Source organism: Nothobranchius furzeri, chromosome 5, assembly GCF_043380555.1.
Source record: "Nothobranchius furzeri strain GRZ-AD chromosome 5, NfurGRZ-RIMD1, whole genome shotgun sequence".
NCBI lineage: Eukaryota > Metazoa > Chordata > Actinopteri > Cyprinodontiformes > Nothobranchiidae > Nothobranchius > Nothobranchius furzeri.
Window position 1 is genome coordinate 38,475,016 of NC_091745.1, and position 20,871 is coordinate 38,495,886.

A 20,871-nucleotide genomic window follows, 5' to 3' on the forward strand; every position below is an offset into this window, starting at 1 on the left:
ATGATAGGGATTTGGTTTTCACAAAACAAGGATTTAATAATTGGAAAACAGCACTGGAAAAGGACAAGGGATTCACAAAGCATGCATCAAGTCAATGCCACATTAAAAATGAAAAAGCTGGTCTGAAATGTCCCAAAGAGAGGCCACAGGGTAAACAATAGGTAAGTCCCACACAAATCGAGAAAAACAGATATTATGTAAAACTATTGGAGAAGTAGTTCAGTTCCTAGCAGTAAATGAACTATTGTGGAAAGCGGTAATGATTTCTCTGCAGGACTGTTCTCAAAAATGGTTGACTACACACTGGCCAAAGACTCCAAATTTAATGAAATAAACAAACACATCCCAGAAAATGCAACATACACATGTCACAACATGCAAAACGAAATAACTGCAACACTGGCAAAAACGGTATTAAAAAGATCAAAGATAATTATGACAAAGCAGATTGTGCTGGGTTTTGCAGTAAAAGTGATGGAACTAGGGACAGATGCAATGTGGAGAATCAGTCAGTCATGGTTAGATTTGTCTGTGATGGCATTCCAGAGGAACACCTGATCGGTCTGCTTGACCTCAGTCAGTCAAATGCTGATTTTATTATCACCCAAACTCTTGAGCATCTCTCTGACTCAGGCTATAGTGCAGCTGAAATGATCAGCCAGTGCTATGATGGAGCTTCTGTCATGAGTGGGTCAGGGGTGGGGTTCAGGCCTTACTGCAGAAGAAGGTGGGAAGGATGTTCCCTACATCCAATGCTACAACCACCAGCTGCACTTGGCAGTGGTCCATGCAATGCAGGCAGAGCCATGTGCAAAAACCTTTTTTGATCTTTCAGTTCAATTCAATTCAAGTTTATTTATATAGCACCAAATCACGACAAGAGTCGTCTTAAGGCACTTCACATAAAACATTCCATTTCAGGTCAGTTCATTAAGCCAATCAGAAAAAATGTTTCCTATATAAGGAACCCAGAAAACTGCATCAAGGCACTGACTTTCAGGATCTCTATACTCATTCTTCCACCGTCATTATGAATCACAGAACTATGACGTTCCCTCCCTGAAACGACAGGTGGACAAGCCACCATTATGTGACCAAGTGCCTTGTGGAGAATCAGGATGCTATCATGAGTATCCTGCAGAGGTTACAGAGGACAGAGCTGCTGCTGTTGATATCTGTACAGAGACATCAGGACTGTTGTTGATGTTAAGGAGGCACAATTTCTTTGAAATAGGAAAATTCCTCCTAAAAGTTCTGGGTTCCTTGAAGTCTGCAAATTATGCTGCAGTCTCATTCTGTTGACCTGTGCTGTGCTTCAGAAGTAGTCAGTGCATCTCTGCAGGCTTTGAGGCAGATGAGAGAGGAGGAAAGTGAGGCATTAACCAGCACACCTGCACCAGCTGCTAAAAGACAAAGAAACAAGCTCACTGCTAACAGGTAGTGTTGTAATGTCCACTGTGTGCCACGCAGAAGACTCCACATCTCCTAGCCAGGCTCTGAAGAGAGCTCTTCTCAACATTTTGGACCTAGTTGTTGTAGAGATGGAGACAAGATTCTCCAAAAGCAATCCTGATCTCATGAAAGCCGTTGACTGCCTTCAACCTCAGTCTCCGTCTCTTCTGGATCCTGACATGTTAAGTCATCTGCAGAAAATGACAGGAAGTGACAAACTTTCCAATGAGATTCTTGTTGCAAAAATAATGTTGGAGAAAGAATTTAAAAAGACTGATGATGATAACAGTGAAGAGTTTGTAGACTTCTCCACCATTTGAACATATCTACACGGGTATAAGAATGCCTTTCCTCAGCTCCATCGCATGTATGTAACCTCCGTTGTGATTGGAATATCAGCAGCATCATGCGAGAGCTCTTTCTACACCTTGTTTCGTGTTCTTACCCCGTCCCGCCGTACTACGCTACATGAGAGAAAAAGAAATTCAGTCATTCTGGCTCACGAGAAGGCCATAACAGGCCTGGATATGGATGGATTTGTTAGGACTTTAGCACAGAAAAGCAGACGGCTGATGCTGCAATGACTGATAGAAGCCATAAAGAAATAAAAACAACAACAATTCTAAAAAATAAATATATATATATATATATATATATATATATATATATATATATATATATATATATATATAAGTAAAATTAAAAATGAAATAAAAATGGAAGAATAGACAGATAAGATAGATAAAATAGATTAAAGACATAAAAAGATAAAAACGTAAAAAAATTAAAAGACAGACAGACAGACAAGTAAATGCAGAGGGTAGTGTAAGGACTGGATCAAAGGAAAAGATAGATATATGGATAGAAGAACTGTGGTGATGATAGTTAAAGTTAAAAGTTAAAGTCCCATTAGTTGTCACACACACAGGTGTGTGTGCGAAATTTATTCTCCGCATTTGACCCATCCCCTGGGGGAGCGGTGAGCTGCAGACAAGCCGCGCTTGGGAACTATTTGGTGGTTTAACCCCCCAATCCAACCCCTTAATACTGACTGTCAAGCAGGGAGGCATTGGGTCCCATTTTTTCAAAGACTTTGGTATGACCCGACCAGGAGTCGAACTCCTGATCTCCCAGTCTCAGGGCGGACACTCTACCACTAGGCCACTGAGAAAGGTACAAAGGGATTTGGGGGTATGTGACACCCGAAAAATTATTTCCCAACACCTACACAAATGGATGACTCTAAACTTCTTGCTTTTAAATCAAGACAAGACGGAAGTTCTCATCTTTGGACCAGAAATCCAGAAAAGGAAATTGCTTAGCCAATCGCCTGACCTGAATGGCATTACATTAGTCTCTGAGGACAAAGTAAAGAACCTTGGTGTCATCTTTGACCAGGACATGTCATTCAAATCCCAGGTTAATCAGGTTTGTAGGATTTCCTTTTTCCACCTTCGGAATATTGCTAAGATTAGAAGCATACTTTCCAGGAGTGATGCTGAAAAACTAGTTCATGCATTTATTACATCAAGACTGGATTACTGTAATTCATTACTCTCAGGAAGTCTACAGAATGTAGTTAAAAGTTTTCAGCTTGTCCAAAATGCTGCAGCTAGAGTTCTGATGAGAATTAAAAAGAGAGATCATATCTCTCCTGTCTTAGCTTCCCTACATTGGCTACCTGTTAAATTCAGAATAGATTTCAAGATCCTTCTTCTCACATATAAAGCTCTTAATAATCAAGGTCCATCATACATTAGGAATCTGATTGTTCCATACGTTCCTAACCGAGCACTTCGCTCTCAGACTGCAGGTCTACTGGTGGTTCCCAGAATATCTAAAATTAGGATGGGAGGCAGATCTTTTAGTTATCAGGCTCCTCTCCTGTGGAACCAGCTCCCAGCTTTAGACCGTGAGGCAGACACTTTGTCTACTTTTAAGAATAGGCTTAAAACATTTTTATTTTATAGGGCCTATGGTTAAAATCTGATGTTAGGTGGGTGTGGGGTCTGAGTTTGGAGTATCCGGATGTTCCCTGGAGGTGGGTTCACTGGGGGGTGTCTGGGACTGGGGGGCCGTTGCCCCCCTCTGGAGGTGCTTGGGTTGCCTCGGGGGGTGGACTACTGGCAGTTGTGAGTGGGGCCCCTTGGGGATCTTGGCGGCGGTCATGGGTCACTGCCTGGCGGCTGCAATGCCCCTGGGCAGGTCTGGGTGGGGGCCTGGGGGCTCGGGGTTTGGGGGTGGCCGGCCCCGTGTGGGGATCTGGGCGGGGCCTTGGGGGTCGGGTCCTGACATGTATGCTGCCGGGAAGAAGGCAGGAACACGCAGCAGTGCCTGGCCCGGGTTCGGGGGCCTCAGGTAGACCTTGGATCCTCTGCTGTTCCATCACAAGGGAGGGGGAGGTCCAGGAGGGGGAGGACCCAACCTTACCTGGATGTCCCATGTCTTATATATTCTGGAAGTTGTGCAAATGCAGGGATGGGCATAGATATTCTGCTGGGGTGGGGCTGGGTTGGTGCCCTCAGACTCCGTGAGGCTCTGTAATGCTGCTGCTTTGGGCCCTGGCAGGATAGGGCTGGGGTCTCCATGCCCTGGGTGGCAGTTTGACAACAGAGGTGCCTATTGGGGCCAGTAGGGGAGCTGGCTCCCTGGAGGGCTAAGCCCAACCAGCCATTCCTCCCCATCCCCGCATATTTATCTCCTCCTGCTCCCTCACATCATCACACAAGCATACACATAGGACCTTGGGGGGTGGGCAAGTCAGGGAGTGCGGGTATGGACCCCATTTCCGCATTCCCCTGGCAACCTGCCCCCCAATTTTATTTGCACCTTATACACTTCCACTGACGACATTCCACACAAACACACACTTAGGGCCTTGGGAGTGAGCACATTCAACGGCATTTGGCAGGGGGATATCTCAGCCTCCTCCCGGGTGCCGGTGCCCACTTCCAATTTTAAACCGCACTTAGACACTGATGGCTGCGGGTGTAAGTGGAGTGGTGTGGTGGCATCAGCTGAAATAGGCCGGATGATGCCCGCACTGCCCACTCACCACAGCCATGGAATACACCTCATGATCACACAACACTATATTGGAGCAGGCGGAGGGAGACTAGGGGTCTTAGCCACCTCTGTTGTTGCTAGGCTTCCTGGGGCGGGAGGCTAGGAGGGAGATCTCGCCGTCTTTTTGGGGTCTGGGGTGGTGGGTTGCTGTGCTCAGCGTTGGGCGGGCGAGCCTGCTCATCAGCACCCAAGCAGAAGGGGTCAAACTCTGGTTACCGGTGATGGTTGTACCCAATGTGCAGCAGTACCGGGACCAGAGTGAATAGGGTGTGTATGGGGAGCATGAGTGGGTGTCCGGCGTGCATTTTTGTAAGTCTTGGGTTGTATGTGCATGTGTGAGTATGAGGGAGAGAGTGTGTGACTGTGTTTGTGTATGACTGTATATGTCAGGTGGGGCCTTTGACTCCTCCCCTCTCCTGGAACTTCTCTTGATGATATAGATCTTTGTCCCCCCTCCCCCTGCCACACCTGGTGTGAGGGGTTGTGCCATGGTCTGCCTGAGTGTTCGTGGCAACCGGGTCTGGGGGTTTAAGATTTTGGCATCTGCCTGATAGATCCCGGTGGCTGCCTGGTGGGGTCTGGGTCCCTGGGTTCTGCTGGGTCCCCAGCCGGGGTGGTCGCCCCTGGGTCCCGGGTCGCTGGGTCCCGGGCTCGGCCGGCTAGGGGTGGGAGGCTGCGGGCGGGCCTGTGGGCTTGCCGCTGATGTCTCCCGGGCCTCTGCCGGCTGCTGGTTGTGGCCCCCCGGGGCGATCCTCTGTGCCTCTCGAGGGGGGCGGGGGCCTTTCTGGTTGCAGTCTCCTTGGGGTTCCTGTGTTCTGGGGCAGCGCCTGGATCTCTGGGACTTGGAGCTCCCCCCGTCTCCTGCGCATCTTTGGGGGGCGGATCTGTGGTCCCTCACACTCTCTGTTGGACGCTCCTATAGAGAAACCTTAAATAAACAAGCGCGTGTACACACACAGGTGCTCACATGGTGCTCTCAAAAGTATGGGCTTGGGCACGTTAAACACAGGTCTTAAGACTATGGTGGGCACTTAATGCACTGTGATTTATTATCGTGATTCTTTAGTTAAGCAATGTTGATTATATATTTTTTCATCAAGTTGACGCAGTGATAGCTAGATCTTGTTGTATTGTTGTTGTGTCCCTTTTTTTGTCTTTTTCTGCAGGTCTAGAAGCAGACTCTTGTTCATTGTTTATTTTTGTGGACCCCCCCCCCCCCCCTCTCTCTCTCTCTCTCCCCACCTTTTCTTTTCCTTTCTCTTTCACCTCTGTCTCCGTGTCTGGTTGGAATTACAAAGCATTCAACAACAATAACAATAAAGTTTTAAGTATCAGGCGTGACATTAAAAGCAGACGCTTTGATGCTCCACCTGAGAGTAAATCTGTAAGGCTTGTCACCAGCATTCAGAAATCAATTCTGCTTGCTTCACAGCCAGACAGGACACGGTAAAAAAATAAATAAATAAATAAAATAAAATAAAATCTGATGTTAGCCTAAATCTGGACAAGTGGGGGAGTACAGGGAGGTGGAGTGTACAGTCGGTAAAGACGGCTCTCCCTTGCCCTGACTCCAACATGCCTCCATCTAAATAGGATAGATTATCCAGAGTTATCTCTGTAGTTATGCTGCTTAAGGCTTAGACTGCTGGAGGACACACTGACCACTTTTCACACTCTACTGCTTTCTTCTACAGTCTGCTCTTTAACTGTACTATTTTCTGCAATTTCAGCTGTTAACTTTATTTTCTCTCTAAGTGTTTTTCTCCCCAGAAGAAGCTACAACGACGTTCTGCTGAGCTGTGGTGGCCTCATGGAGGGGGCCATCGACTAGCACACTGCTGCTAACCACTAAAACATTCTCCCTCTCCTGATAATGGCTTTTTGCTTTCCTTGACGTTGGATGTGCTACCACTAGTTTATCCGTTTAATTATAGATCAACTAGGATAAATACAATAAAGTTTATCTCTCACCAAATAGAATATTTACTAAGACATCACAATATAACTATAGACACATTACTAGTCTTTGTGAGTGTGCGTGCGTGCGTGCGTGCGTGCGTGCGTGCGTGTGTGTGTGTGTGTGTCTGCTCTGTCTTCTCGATCCCCAGTGAGTCGTGGAGGATGGCTGCTTATACTGAGCCGGGATTCTCTGGAGGTTTCTTCCTGTTAAAAGGGTGTTTTCCTCTCCACTGTCGCTCCATGCTTGCTTAGTATGAGGATTGCTGTATAGTCACTGACACTAGTCAGTGACTTGATGCAATTTGCTGGGTTCCTTATATAGGAAACATTATTTCTGATTGGCCTAATGAACTGTCCTGAATTGGAATATTTATTATGTGAAGTGCCTTGAGACGACTCTTGTCGTGATTTGGCGCTATATAAATAAACTTGAACTTGAACTTGAACAAAAGGAATATCAACTACTTTACTTGATATAGTTTGGTCGTTTTATTTAGCACAACTTTAAGCAAATGGCAGGCAACCAGTTTAAGAATCACATCTCATAGGTTAAAAATCTAATCAAAATCAACAACACACTCCCATTCATTTGAGAGCTGGAGCCTTTAACTTTTTCATAAGAATTCTTTGTTTGAAGGATGTGTGTGTAGTCAACCTGGCCAGGCTGGGCATGGTGGAGCGAGCGCTATGGAAGGGCTACATGTAGAGTAATTTTAGCACCTACTGGCTCAAAAAATTATTTAAAATATGACAGTTACTGTGATGTGATTAACTTGAGGTTCAACTCCAGCCACAAGAGGGCACTGTTGACCAAGGCATTATGGGAGAGTTGGGTTAGAAGAGTGTTGATGGAGAACTGTCATGGTGGAGAGCCTGTTAATAAACGTTTATAAAGTAACTCCTGGAGTCTGAGAACTTCACGATAGTTACTTAGTTTACCTTTAAATTGAGTTTCAGTAAGAATTATATGCCAAGTTTTATAAATGAGGCCCCAGATTATAAATGATGTTCCTGCGCCTAGTTCAGAAGAGCCAACAGATCTAGGAGCTTTAAGATAGTTCTGGTCTGTCTCGTGTGCTCTATAGAAGTTTTATAAAACACGGCACGCTGTCTCTGCATTTAATAACAAATGTAAAAAGATAATTCCCCTCTGGGTTTATTAAAGAATTTTTTTATTTTATTTGAATTTTCATGCTTTGACAGGGCTTGAAAGATCTGTAATTCGTAATCTGCGGTTTTACTAAAATGAAAAGCTAACATAAAACGGCACATACAAAACCATTATCATTATTTCAGGCAGATATAGCTTCATGTCTAGAGAGAAATGTGTCTTTTCACTTCCTAGAAACAACATAGAGATAACATTTACTGAAAGAGATGGAGACTGTCCACTGCAGTCTATGAACAGATTAAGCTGTTAGGGTTCCTGTTTTCTAGTCAATATTCACTCTTTCATGTTGTGTTAATATGTGGAGCAATTTGACTTTATGCTTTTCCTTCATAATTTTGAAAATCATAAAAATGCAAACACCTGAACCCAAACAGATAATTGACTTTACAAACTTATTTCATAATTCCGTAAAACAACACTGCAAAAACTGACTTCTAATCAAGCAAAAAAGCCTAATTTTTAGAAATGCTGTCTTATTTTTAAGGTTAATGAAAAATTTTATTCCTTTGCTTCTTTTAAGAATTCTAGCCAAGCAACTTTGGCTTACCCCATTGGTAAATTTCTTAATTCAAAACAAGGAAATCTGTACCAACAAAACAGTGAGATGTACCTTATCTTAAGTAAGGCTACTTTTCAGAAGATTTGTTGTTGTTTTTTTAGACAAAAAAAGATAAAATTAGACTTAATTTAGAAACCACTTTGCAATGAATGAGAAGCAAAAAATATACAGTAATATTGCTATTTTGCAATTGCTACAGTTATAAAGTTTTATATTCAACTAATCATTAAATTTAGCATTTCTGAAGTGAAGTAAAAGTCTGTGCTACAGGAATCTGTTGCACCTTTTAAGTCCGCCTTGATCAAGTGAGTGACAGCTATCACACTTAGATAAGTTCACGTTCAGAGTCTGATCAGGAAAACCCGCTTCATCAACCCGGAACAACTAGAAGGTTTTGACAAAGGTATGTTGTTAGGTTGTTGTCATTAGAACATTTTAAATTTGTCTTTTTCCTATAGTGATAGAAACCATGTTGCTGATAATTAAATCAGATCAATGGATAAAATTACATTTAATGAAAGAAATCTTTGAGTTGTTTCTGTTCTGTCAACAGGGAACCTTATTTGTTTTTCAATTAGGTTATTTATGGAACTTTCTACTTTACCACTACTAAATAAAACAGGGAGGCATCATCCTATTTTTGTTATTTAGGTCATTTATCAGTGTTGCATTAGTTATTGTGTGGTCATTCTGTTGTTTTCTCACTGTGGCTTTTAGGGATTGATGAAAAGACTCGTGATGCAAAAATTTAGGAAAAAAGACAATGGAAGACAAAACATTAACGTTGATATGAACTGGGGTCCACAATCTGACCTGATGGTGATGGGTTGCCCATGTCGACTGAAAACACACTCCATCCATTATTCTGTCAGCAGTGGTTGAGTGGAGAATCTCATATTCATAATATCTAATGTAATAGTATTTAACTAACAGGATAAAATGTCCAGTTGGAAGTTGTACTAATAGATCTGTGGCAACATCTTACCAAGGACCATCTGGTAATGGTGTTGGTTATAGTGGCTCTGGTGCAGCTGGCTGTGACACTAACTTGCAACCATGACACATTTAAATATATGTCTCTGCTTCTTCACTCATCCCTGGCCACCACACCTTGCTCTGCAGATGTTGTTTTGTGGCTATGATGCCCAAATGTCCTTCATAAGTGAACTCTAAGGCTCTCTCTCTCGCTTAAGGATTGTGGTAGAATGAGTCTAGTCTCTCTCAGAATTAGGTGTCCTAAGACACTTATCTTGGAGGAAATTTGTGCAAAGGTCAAACATTTCTCATAGCGGCCGCTCTGTAATGCATATCTCATCTCACAGAGTTTTTCATCTCCTGCAGAAAGTTTGTCTACTTGCACTTGGAGTAGCCATCTTAGCCACAAATCTGACATAATCTTCTACTTCATGCTTGTGAATGACCATGTTATCACCGCTCCTCAGTAGCCTGGACAACGTATCTTTTTCCGGTATGTGGACCACTTTAAAGTCATATGGCTGTAGTCTCAACACCCATCTCTCCAACCTGGTACACAGTTTTGACAACGGACTAACTCAAACTTTTTTGTTCGTAAATATATGGATGAAACCATTCACAAGCCCAGACAAGTGGCAGGGCTTTTCTCTCCGTCTGTGAATATCTTCTCTCACACTCTGTCAAACTTCTGCTCATGTAACAGATGATATAATCTGAAAGATTTTTCATGCCCTTAATGCAGCAAGAGTACTTGCAACCTCATGTTGGTATAATGAACTAGCACGCCAAACACAAGCCTCTTGTGACTGTATGTTCGTGTGAGTACGAGAAAAGTGGGGATTTCCCTCGATATAGCTCCATTTGGTGGTATCCTCACTTCCGATCAGATTAACAGAAAATCACTGATCCATTAATTCCTTGCAGTAACTCATCTACTCAACTACCACCGGAATAACCCATGGTGTGGGCCCTTCAACCTTTTCTATAATGTCCATGTCTAAAAGTAGCGATTTTTTTCCACTGCCTCTCTTAGGTCAAAAGGAACATGTCTTAGGGGCAGTGCCATCTGTGTCACTTTATCATCAGTGCACAAGCTTATTTGTTTTGTGTTAAGCTTTCCTACACCTTTAAAAAGCCCTGGGTATTGTCTCTTCATTTCTAATTTGATTTCAGTCACCGCTGAAATGTTTACACCCCCTTTCAGCATTCCTGGCTTTATACCTGTTTGTTTACCTAGCGATGGCTCAATTGATAACCCTCCTGAGGTGGTGCTGACTCCTCACCCTTGCCACGGGGACCTCAAGGGATAAACCATCAATCCTGATCAATGGTCAACTTTCTTTGCTGGGTCACCCATGAAGACAGTGGGAGGGTTTAGAGCTATATATGTGAGTAGGAGGATCTTAAACTCTATTCTGAATTTAACAGGCAGCCAATGTAGGGAAGCTAAGACAGGAGAGATATAATCTCTCTTTTTAATTCTCATCAGAACTCTAGCCGCAGCAATTTGGACAAGCTGAAGACTTTTAACTACATTCTGTGGACTTCCTGATAGTAATGAATTACAGTAATCCAGTCTTAAGGTAATAAATGCATGAACAAGTTTTTCAGCATCAATCGTGGAAAGGATGCTTCTAATCTTAGCAATATTCCAGAGGTAGAAGAAGAAAATCCTACAAACCTGTTTAACATGAGATTTGAATGACATGTCCTGGTCAAAGATGACACCAAGGTTCTTTACTTTGTTCTTGGAGGCTAATTTAATGCCGTTCAAAACAAGTGATTGACTAAGTTTCCTTTTCAGAGGTTCTGGTTCAAAGATGACAACTTCAGTCTTGTCTGTATTTAACAGCAGAATGTTCCAATCCAATCCAATTTTATTTATAAAGCGCATTCAGTAAGGCATTACAACCAAACAAGGTGCTGTACACTAAAAATGTTAGTTAATTAAACCAGCAAAAAATTATACAATCATGTCGAACACAGATAAAAGATAAAAAGGAAATACAACAAAATTCCCAGAACTAACAGGTAGAAATCAATAAAACACAGGGAGAATAAAAAATTAGAAAAACATTTTTAAAAAGAACCAGAATAATGCCGAAGTTGATATTGTAAAGTCCATTTTTCAACAATGCAGTTGTGACTGAGGTTCATAATTATGTGGTATACGCTAGGTTGAAGTAGTGAGTTTTCAAGTGTGATTTAAAAATGCTAGCTGTTGGTGCTAGCCTCACTAGCAGTGGTAATGCGTTCCACAGCTTCGGTGCACAGACAGAGAAAGCCCTTTCTCCACGGCTTTTTAAACGTGCATTTGGAACAGCTAGGAGGAGCTTATCTTCGGACCTGAGAGCACACGGCGGGTTGTAGTAATGGACAAGTTCACACAGATATGGAGGAGCTTGATGGTTGAGTCATCCAGATTTTTATGTCTTCAAGACAAGCCCGTAATCTACTTAACTGATTAGGTTCATTGAGATTTATGGATAAATATTACTAGCCTGGCCTGCCACACTCTTCTTCTGTTTAATTCTACACAGAGAAAGAGTCTGGTAACTCTCCTATTCAAATAACCCCACCCCCTGAGAATTCTCACCGAGCCAATCAGAACTGTGCAGAGTTTGTCTGGTTACTCAAAGGCAGAGAGGGACATGAGAGGCGGGACTAGCCAGCTCAAAAATAAACAATCAGAAAAAAGACGGAAATGCTGATTGTACCACGCAACGCTATAGTTTTTTAGTTGAAGTAAAAAAAAGACGTCTAGCAACGGCGCAAACATCTTTTTTTAGAAGAAGAAATGTTTTTAGCGCTTCTACTTGTTGTGGTTTTAAAGACATTCAAGTCATTTAAAACAGAGGAAAGAGCCAAAGCAAACTCTGCCGCTGTTGTCACGATGTGAGCCAGGAGGAGGTTAGGACCCAAGATGCAGTAACCAGGATGACACGAGGCAGGAGTTGTAGAAAAAAGTAAAGTCCTTTATTAGGGATAAATGCCCAAAGTAAAACTCCAAAAAGGGCGGGAAGCCAAAAACATGTCTTCGTTGTTTATGAGAAACTGAGCATCGCTGTGTGTGACGTCTGCGACGCTGTAGTTTTTTAGCTGTAGTCAAAAATGGCGTATGGCGACAGCGCAAACATCTTTCTTTAGAAAAAAGGCTTTTAGCACTTCTACTTGTTGTGGTTTTAAAGACGTGTCCAAGTCATTTAGAACAGAGAAAAGAGCTGCAGCGAACTCCGCTTCAGTCGCCATGTTTATGGCAAACTCGGCATTGTGGTGTGTGACGTACGCTACTCAGTGCTGATTGGCTCGGTATCGCGTCATACCCGTGTCACAACCCGTGCACGCGCATTGGGTCCACAGCGCGCGTGTGAACGGGACTCGCGCGCGTGTGAACGGGACTCGCGAGCGAAAATATACATGGCGAGAGGTCATTTGTGCACTGAGAGGGAGCAAACTGTGTCTGTGAGCGCACAAGGATGTGCACAAGCGACAAACCTGCGTGCGCGCGTTGTCAACGAGCACACGGCAGAGGAAAACGTGCGCGCGCGGCAGCCTCTGTGCGCGCTCGGCAGCCTCTCTGCGCGCTCGGTTTCTGACTCCTGCTCGCTCGGCTGTAAGGGCTTTTGGCACTCTGGAGGCGTGGCCTGTGGCAGATCTTGTCTGTCCTCTGATTGGTTAGTTCACCCCGCACTTTACCCTCTATATAAAAAAGTCTGATGTTCAGTAGTTGCTGGCATAGCTCAGCTGGGAGAGCGGGTGACTCTCGCCCCGGAGGATCCAGGTTCGAGTCTGGGCAAGGAAAATGTAGTAGATGTCATGTTAATTTTTCTTAATTTCAGGTATTTTACAGTTGTGACCGTTCAACTGTCATTAAACGTCCGAATGTTTGCTGGGCAGTGTTTTAAAAAGTGCACATAAGCTAGATGGTTTTAACCATATAAAATTACATTTTTTGTGATACTGGAAAAATACATACTGAAATAAAACTACTGATTGAAAACTTTATGACTGTGGTTGTACAATATATGACTCACTAATACACTGCAAACTCCCTTAGAGTGGGGCTTCCAGAGAGAGAGAGAGAGAGAGAGAGAGAGAGAGAGAGAGAGAGAGAGAGAGAGAGAGAGAGAGAGAGAAGTTCTTGCCTCATTAATGAATTGTTTATTTTTTTCAGTATTTAAATGACAAATTATCCTTTCAAATAATTAATTGATGAGTTACATAATTGTCCATTTCATAAAGAAACTGCATATCAAGCTTTCATTCAGATGACCTTCAACAGTGCTGCACCCTGCTGAGGGACATCCGAGTAAAACCTTGAGATGGCCATTTTCTGTTCACTAACTTGCTTTAGTAAATCCTTACTTTTGTTAAATAAATCAGATGTTGAACCCCCAACTCCTCTGTTTGGTCTCCTTTCTTATTACAGCCCACCACTTCCAGTCTGGGTTGTAACAATCTGCAGACAGATTTCTGAGTATCTCCTCTTTTACACAGATCCTCACTGAGCCATGTACTGTGAACAAATAGTTTCTCCATGATATTATCCAGCAAGGTCCCGTTTTTGTCAAAACAAGGGTGAGGTAATGAAAAAATAGAAATATTTCATTAAATTAACATTTAAATTATTTATATGCATCATTAAAATAAAAAAAAACATGTTTTGAAATATATAAAGTGCACCAAACTTGACTCAGTCCATTCAACAATTCTAAATGGACAATTATGTAACTCATCAATTAATTATTTGAAAGGATAATTTGTCAATTAAATACTGAAAAAAATAAACAATTCATTAATGAGGCAAGAACTTCTCTCTCTCTCTCTCTCTCTCTCTGGAAGCCCCACTCTAAGGGAGTTTGCAGTGTATTAGTGAGTCATATATTGTACAACCACAGTCATAAAGTTTTCAGTCAGTAGTTTTATTTCAGTATGTATTTTTCCAGTATCACAAAAAATGTAATTTTATATGGTTAAAACCATCTAGCTTATGTGCACTTTTTAAAACACTGCCCAGAAAACATTCGGACGTTTAATGACAGTTGAACGGTCACAACTGTAAAATACCTGAAATTAAGAAAAACTAACATGACGTCCACTACATTTTCCTTGCCCGGACTCGAACCTGGATCCTCCGGGGCGAGAGTCACCCGCTCTCCCAGCTAAGCTATGCCAGCAACAACTGAACATCTGACTTTTTTATATAGATAGAGGGTAAAGTGCGGGGTGAACTAACCAATCAGAGGACAGACAAGATCTGCCACAGGCCACGCCTCCAGAGTGCCAAAAGCCCTTACAGCCGAGCGAGCAGGAGTCAGAAACCGAGCGCGCAGAGAGGCTGCCGAGCGCGCACAGAGGCTGCCGCGCGCACGTTTTCCTCTGCCGTGTGCTCGTTGACAACGCGCGCACGCAGGTTTGTCACTTGTGCACATCCTTGTGCGCTCACAGACACAGTTTGCTCCCTCTCAGTGCACAAATGACCTCTCGCCATGTATATTTTCGCTCGCGAGTCCCGTTCACACGCGCGCTGTGGACCCAATGCGCGTGCACGGGTTGTGGCACGCTTTAAACGCCATAGCTCGGTGACAATTCTCAGGGGGTGGGGCTATTTGAATAGGAGAGTTCCCAGACCCTTTCTCTGTGCAGAATTAAACAGAGGAGTCTGGCAGGCAAGGCGAAAATATGACTGAGTAACGTCTGCATAACAGTGAGGTTTATACCATTGTGTCTGATGATTTTACCAACAAGCATATATGGAATGAAAAGAATATATTATATTGAATAATATGTACCTTATGTGAGGGAAAATGGCCTTAGTTATATGTTCTTTTTTGCATGTTTGCAGGAATTATGGAGCTCATGACCACTTCTTCCTACCACATTGATTCAACTGATGAAACAGGGAACAATGGCTCTTGGTTTGATGACTACACAGATGATGCTGGCCTCAAAGATGACCACACTGAGCTGAGACAGTCTCTCAACATCATGTCTCTGATTGTTTACTCCTTGGCCTTTGTCCTCGGAGTACTCGGGAATGGAGTGGTCATCTGGGTCACAGGCTTCAAGATGAAGAAAACCGTCATCACGGTCTGGTTCCTCAACCTTGCTGTGGCTGATTTCCTCTTCACGGCATTCCTGCCTCTGAGTGTGACATACACAGCTATGGATTTTCACTGGCTGTTTGGGAGGTTAATGTGCAAGCTGAACAGCACCATTAGCTTCCTGAACATGTTTGCTAGTGTCTACATCCTGGTGGTGATCAGTGTGGACAGGTGTGTGTCTGTGGTGTGGCCCGTCTGGGCCCAGAATCACAGAAACGTCCGCAAGGCTTCCTATGTGAGTCTGTGTGTTTGGGCTCTGGCTTTGGTTCTGAGTGCTCCGTATTTTGTGTTCAGAGATACCGCACCAGCAGATTACAACGAGGACATAATTCACTGCTTCAACAACTTTGCTCTCTCCAATGACTCCGAAGCCGAATCTGAGCTTCAGCTACAACTCGTTCGCCATCAAGCCATGATCCACACCCGCTTCCTGCTGGGGTTTGTCATCCCATTCAGCATCATCGTCTCCTGTTACGCCATCATCATCCACCGACTCAGGAGAAACCGCACCCTGGCCAACAAGTCAAGTCGTCCCTTTAAGATAATCGCTGCCATCATCATCACTTTCTTCCTCTGCTGGGCTCCTTTTCACATCTTGAGTCCATAGGCGTCATTTTAACCGGGGACGCCGGGGACATGTCCCCGGCAAAATTTGTGATTGGCAGCTGTGTCCCCCCCACTTTCAAAAACGCCTGCTGATGAGGATTTTTGTTTTACCAGCTCAGATCTTATGGGTCGGCAACCTGTTCCCATCAAAGAGCCATTATTACCCATTTCCCACAGTAATTTTGGACGGACCTTAATAAGCAGTGACTTAAGTGAAGCAGGCAGGTCGCGCTAGAAAATTTCGTTTAAAAAGACGTCATAAATGTGTTCCCCCGTCCTTTTTATTTATAAAATATGAAGTAAAAACTCACAATTTAATTTACATTCATTTGTCATTAATATGTAGTCTACACCCGTGCGTTAAGTGGACCATCTTCCAGTAAACGCAAAGCATCCAGCCCACCTCTCCAAATGCGTAAAATGTGCATCAGCCGCTAGTTAGGCGCGTGGCGAGCACCATCAGCTGATCGGCCCAGACAAGAGCAGAGCAAATAGAGAAAGAATAGAGGATAATTGTGTCTGGATGTGGATGGAGATTACATTTTACAGCAGCCTGATCATCATTTAAACATGTAAACCATCACCTGTCTTCTAGTCCACGCTATCAGCATTATTTTAATTGGTGTGTGTGTGTGTGTGTGTGTGTGTGTGTGTGTGTGTGTGTGTGTGTGTGTGTGTGTGTGTGTGTGTGTGTGTGTGTGTGTGTGTGTTCCACTTCAAACACTGGTCTAACCAACCAGACCAGCGTGTCCAGTAACATATTAATGTTACAATTAAACAGTTACACTTCATGTAGGCTAGGAACGTTTCACCTGCCGTGGCCCGACCGCTTCTGCTCCACATAAACTTTGTGCGTGATCAAATGTCTCTACGCGTCATGCGTCTCCATATTAGAGACGGAAACAAGCGCTGTTCAGCCAAAGTTTCATAATTTCATAAAAAGAACATTTTTCCAAGTGACACATCCCTCAGAGAGACCGGGTTTCCAGACTGTTTCAGTGGGAGGAAATCTTATCGCATGCGCCGTTCTGCACTGCGCTGCGAACCCCAGATCTTCATCCCACTGTCCACCGTGGGCGCTCTGAGCCGCGCTGAACACAGTGTCCAGTATAAAGCTCTGATGTTCTGATGGGAATATTTTACCTCCGCGATGTGCGTTAACGATTAAAATGTCAGCTCATCCATGCGCATCAGTGTGCGTCGGGGTGATTCTTTCAAACCAAGCAACATCCTTGAGTTCATCTGTCAAAATAAACAGTCAAATGGAAATATATGTAACCTGCCGTTTAACTGTTTTGCCTTCCTGTGAAGATTGTTGCAACGAGAAACAATTAAACTTGATTAACCCCAGAGCCACCCAGAGAACCAGAGCGCATGCGGAAGGTTCCTCCCACTGAAGCGAGTGTTTTCCAAACCCGGTCTCTCAGAGAGACTTGTCACTTAGAAAATGTTCCCTGATTATGAAACTTTGGCTGAATAGTGCTTGTTCCCGTCTCCAATGTGGCGACACATCCAGGAGCCTGTCTGAGGAGAATCCCAGAATCTCACATCCTCTTCAGCTCAGAAAGTGCCTATGATTACGCACAAGCGTGACGCGCCAACCCGGTCTCACAGTAAGACCGGGTTGGACCTGTTCAGGTTTACGCAGACAATCTTTATATTTAGAATTGGCATACAGATGTAAAATTAATGCAGTAAAATATAAAGCATTTTATTTAAATATCCATTCATTATTTTACAGACAGAGAGCCGCATCAGATGGATGGAAGAGCCGCATGCGGCTCCAGACTCGCGGGGTGCCGACCCCTGTGCTAGCCTACTTTATTGTCCCCAGCAATTTTTAAACCCCACCCAAGTGTATGGTTATTGTCCCCAGCAATTCTGAAAACAAACTGACGCCCTTGCTTGAGTCTGATTGAGTTGGTCAGTCACATGACAAATTACACCAATGAAACTCTCAACCACATAGTGATGATCGGAGTCCCCATTGCAACAAGCCTGGCCTTCCTCAACAGCTGCATGAACCCACTGCTGTATGTGTTCATGGGCCAAGACTTCAAGGATAAAGTCCGTAAATCCATCCTGAAGGTGTTGGAGAACGCCTTCCAGGAGGAAGTGTCTCGCTCCTACACCTACACAAACTCAATGATCACCATACAAAGCAAGGACAAGTCCTTCTCTGATGTTCAGGTGTGAAAAACACACAAAGACTTTAACTGTACAGTCTAAATGTTACTGTTGATATTTTCATCTAAAGTATTTTCTTACACTTTTTGTTCTGCGTGGCATAAAAAAGGCAAGAACTCATGCTGCTGCAGTTTTACCCTAAATTATAACCCTAACATACAATCTGCACTTGCATTTCCTGCACACCATAAAAATGACGCTGTGGACTCTGTGTTTACGTGCTTTTTCTGCAGAATAAATGTGTTGCTCACAGTAGGTTAATCTCCCAAATTCATCTTCACCAATAACAGGATAAGGAGAATTTAAGCACATGACACTGTTCACACAGGCCCAAATGGTCTAACTTAGCCAGTGTCAGCTGTTATAATTAGTCCATGACGTGTTTTTTTATTTCATAATTGCATTTTATGCTTTTTTTTGACTGTATAAATTGCTACTGGCATGTATAAAGGCACCATGTTATCCAAAACATTAGAGCTGTTGTGTAATAAGCTTACAGTGAATTCTTTTGACTTTTTCCTTTTTATAAAAGCATGTTTTGTCTTTATCTGTTAATTATCTGACAGATTTTTGTTTGAATGGAGCAAAGCGGTGTGCTGATCACTAGAAATAACCCAATCGTGTCCGTTTAAACCAGCGTGGGAACTATGCTATATTGTGGTCTGGGAGAAAACAGAAGCGCTCTGATCTGAAGACGCTGTTCCCTTTTATTTAGAAGTGAATTACTTTCTGTGGTTTTAAAGATACGCGGTTTGAACAAGATCTAATCTTAAAGAAGGAAACAGTTCTGAACTTGTTGTGTAGTTACGTTTTTTTTAAGTTTAATTAAGTACATATATATGTACTTAATATATGTACTATATATATGTACTATATAGCCTAGTGAACTAGACCAAATTCTTGCTTTGCAAAGAATGGCCTAGGCATGCTCCATTGGAACCTCCGCAGCTCCTACCAGGACTCTGGCTAGCCAATCACAGCTCTCTAGAGGGGTTTCAAACACATAAAGAGCTGTGATTGGTCCATAATGGTGGGCCAATCATAGTGCTCTATCTGCTTAGTGAACAAATCACAGAGCTTTATCCGCTTTGTGGGCCAATCAGGGCACTTTATATGCCTGGTGGGTGGGATGATGCAACAGAGTGAAACAAGAGTATGTCACATCTTTGTCCAGTGGAATGTGGAGATCATTTGAAAGACAACGGTAGAACCCGCCCCACAACCGAGAGCCGTCAATGGAGCGTGGCCAGACTAAATAATACATTTATTTAGACTGGCTTGCCAGGCTATGTACTATATATATATATAGTGCATATATTAAGTACATATATATATGTACTTAATATATGCACTATATATATACATATATTAAGTACATATATATATGTACTTAATATATGCACTATATATATTATATATATATTAAGTACATACATATGTACTTAATATATGCACTATATATATGTACTAAATATATATATATACATATATTTATATATATTTATATATATATATATATATTTATATATATATATATATAAAGTACATAAATAAATATATATATATATAAATATAGATAGATAGATAGATAGATAGATAGATAGATAGATAGATAGATAGATAGATAGATAGATAGATAGATAGATAGATAGATAGATAGATAGATAGATAGATAGATAGATAGATAGATAGATAGATAGATAGATAGATAGATAGATAGATAGATAGATAGATAGATAGATAGATAGATAGATAGATAGATAGATAGATAGATAGATAGATAGATAGATAGATAGATATTAGGGGTGGGCCGTTATCGGCGTGAACGTGCTGCGGTAAAGCCAGACTCTTATTGCGCGATAAAAAAAAATGACGCCGTTAATCTATTCTCAAAGTTGGGTTGGGATCTAGGTCTATACTAAGTAAGCTATGATGACTTTCACATTGCGCAGATGGATACCTGGTTGGCGCGGATGTATATTCGGCGCGTATCATCTACATATAAGGCGCGGAAGCGTGGTGCGGATGTATACACGCGAAAGAGAACATCTTTAATGCCAGAGGAATCTTCAAACGTGACGCGCCGACATGGATGCACCTATGAAGCCGCTGGGTTTGCTCCAGGGAAAATTTCTTTTCAAGAAGCTTCCTAATGGAAACCTTGACAAGACTAAGGTTGTTTGCACCTTGTGCAATGCGGAATTTGTTTACTGTAGAAGTTCTTCCAGTCTCATGTACCACCTAAACGCTAAGCATCCCTTAGCTAATTTGGAAGATGCTGGGCCAAGTGTTACGCAGGGGAAGAGCTTTCGTCAAACTACTATGTTTGAGTGCAACCGAGGCAAGCCCATCAGTGCAGCTAAAAGATTTCCTTAGTAGAAACAATTTATCTAATTTCTTCCAAACACTGTTGTTTATTTGAAAGAATAGGAAATCTGCGTTTTTTGCTGGCAATAAACAGAACAGCACAATGTTGTAACTGCACTTTGTTTTCATTTTAGCCATTAAGAATAGAACATTTTAGCCTCCAAGTCTTAATGAAGCTTTAAAAAATGTTAATCTTTTTGGTAAACATTTTGGGAATTATAATATGAATGAGAAGGAGGAGGATTGAAGGAGGTGAATCTGGATTATTAAAGGTAAGACTTCCTTAGTAGAAACAATATCTAATTTCTTCCTTAAAATGTTTTGTTTCCTTGAAAGAATGGGAAATCTGCGCCCTCTGCTGGAACAGCACTAGCTTTCCAACAGCAGTTAGAAATAAAAGGAACATGGGAAGATGCTGCCCTCCG

At 42.5% G+C, this 20,871-nt stretch overlaps 1 protein-coding gene across 1 annotated transcript; it reads left to right on the top strand.

Moving 5' to 3' along the window:
* Window positions 1-15,033: 15,033 nt before the first annotated feature.
* LOC107372957 (chemerin-like receptor 1) lies at window positions 15,034-19,300 on the top strand. The gene is given in 2 exon segments (XM_054740352.2): window positions 15,034-15,895; window positions 17,803-19,300. Coding segments are annotated over 2 exon segments (1,140 nt in total). The 5' UTR covers window positions 15,034-15,041; the 3' UTR covers window positions 18,089-19,300.
* Window positions 19,301-20,871: the final 1,571 nt, after the last annotated feature.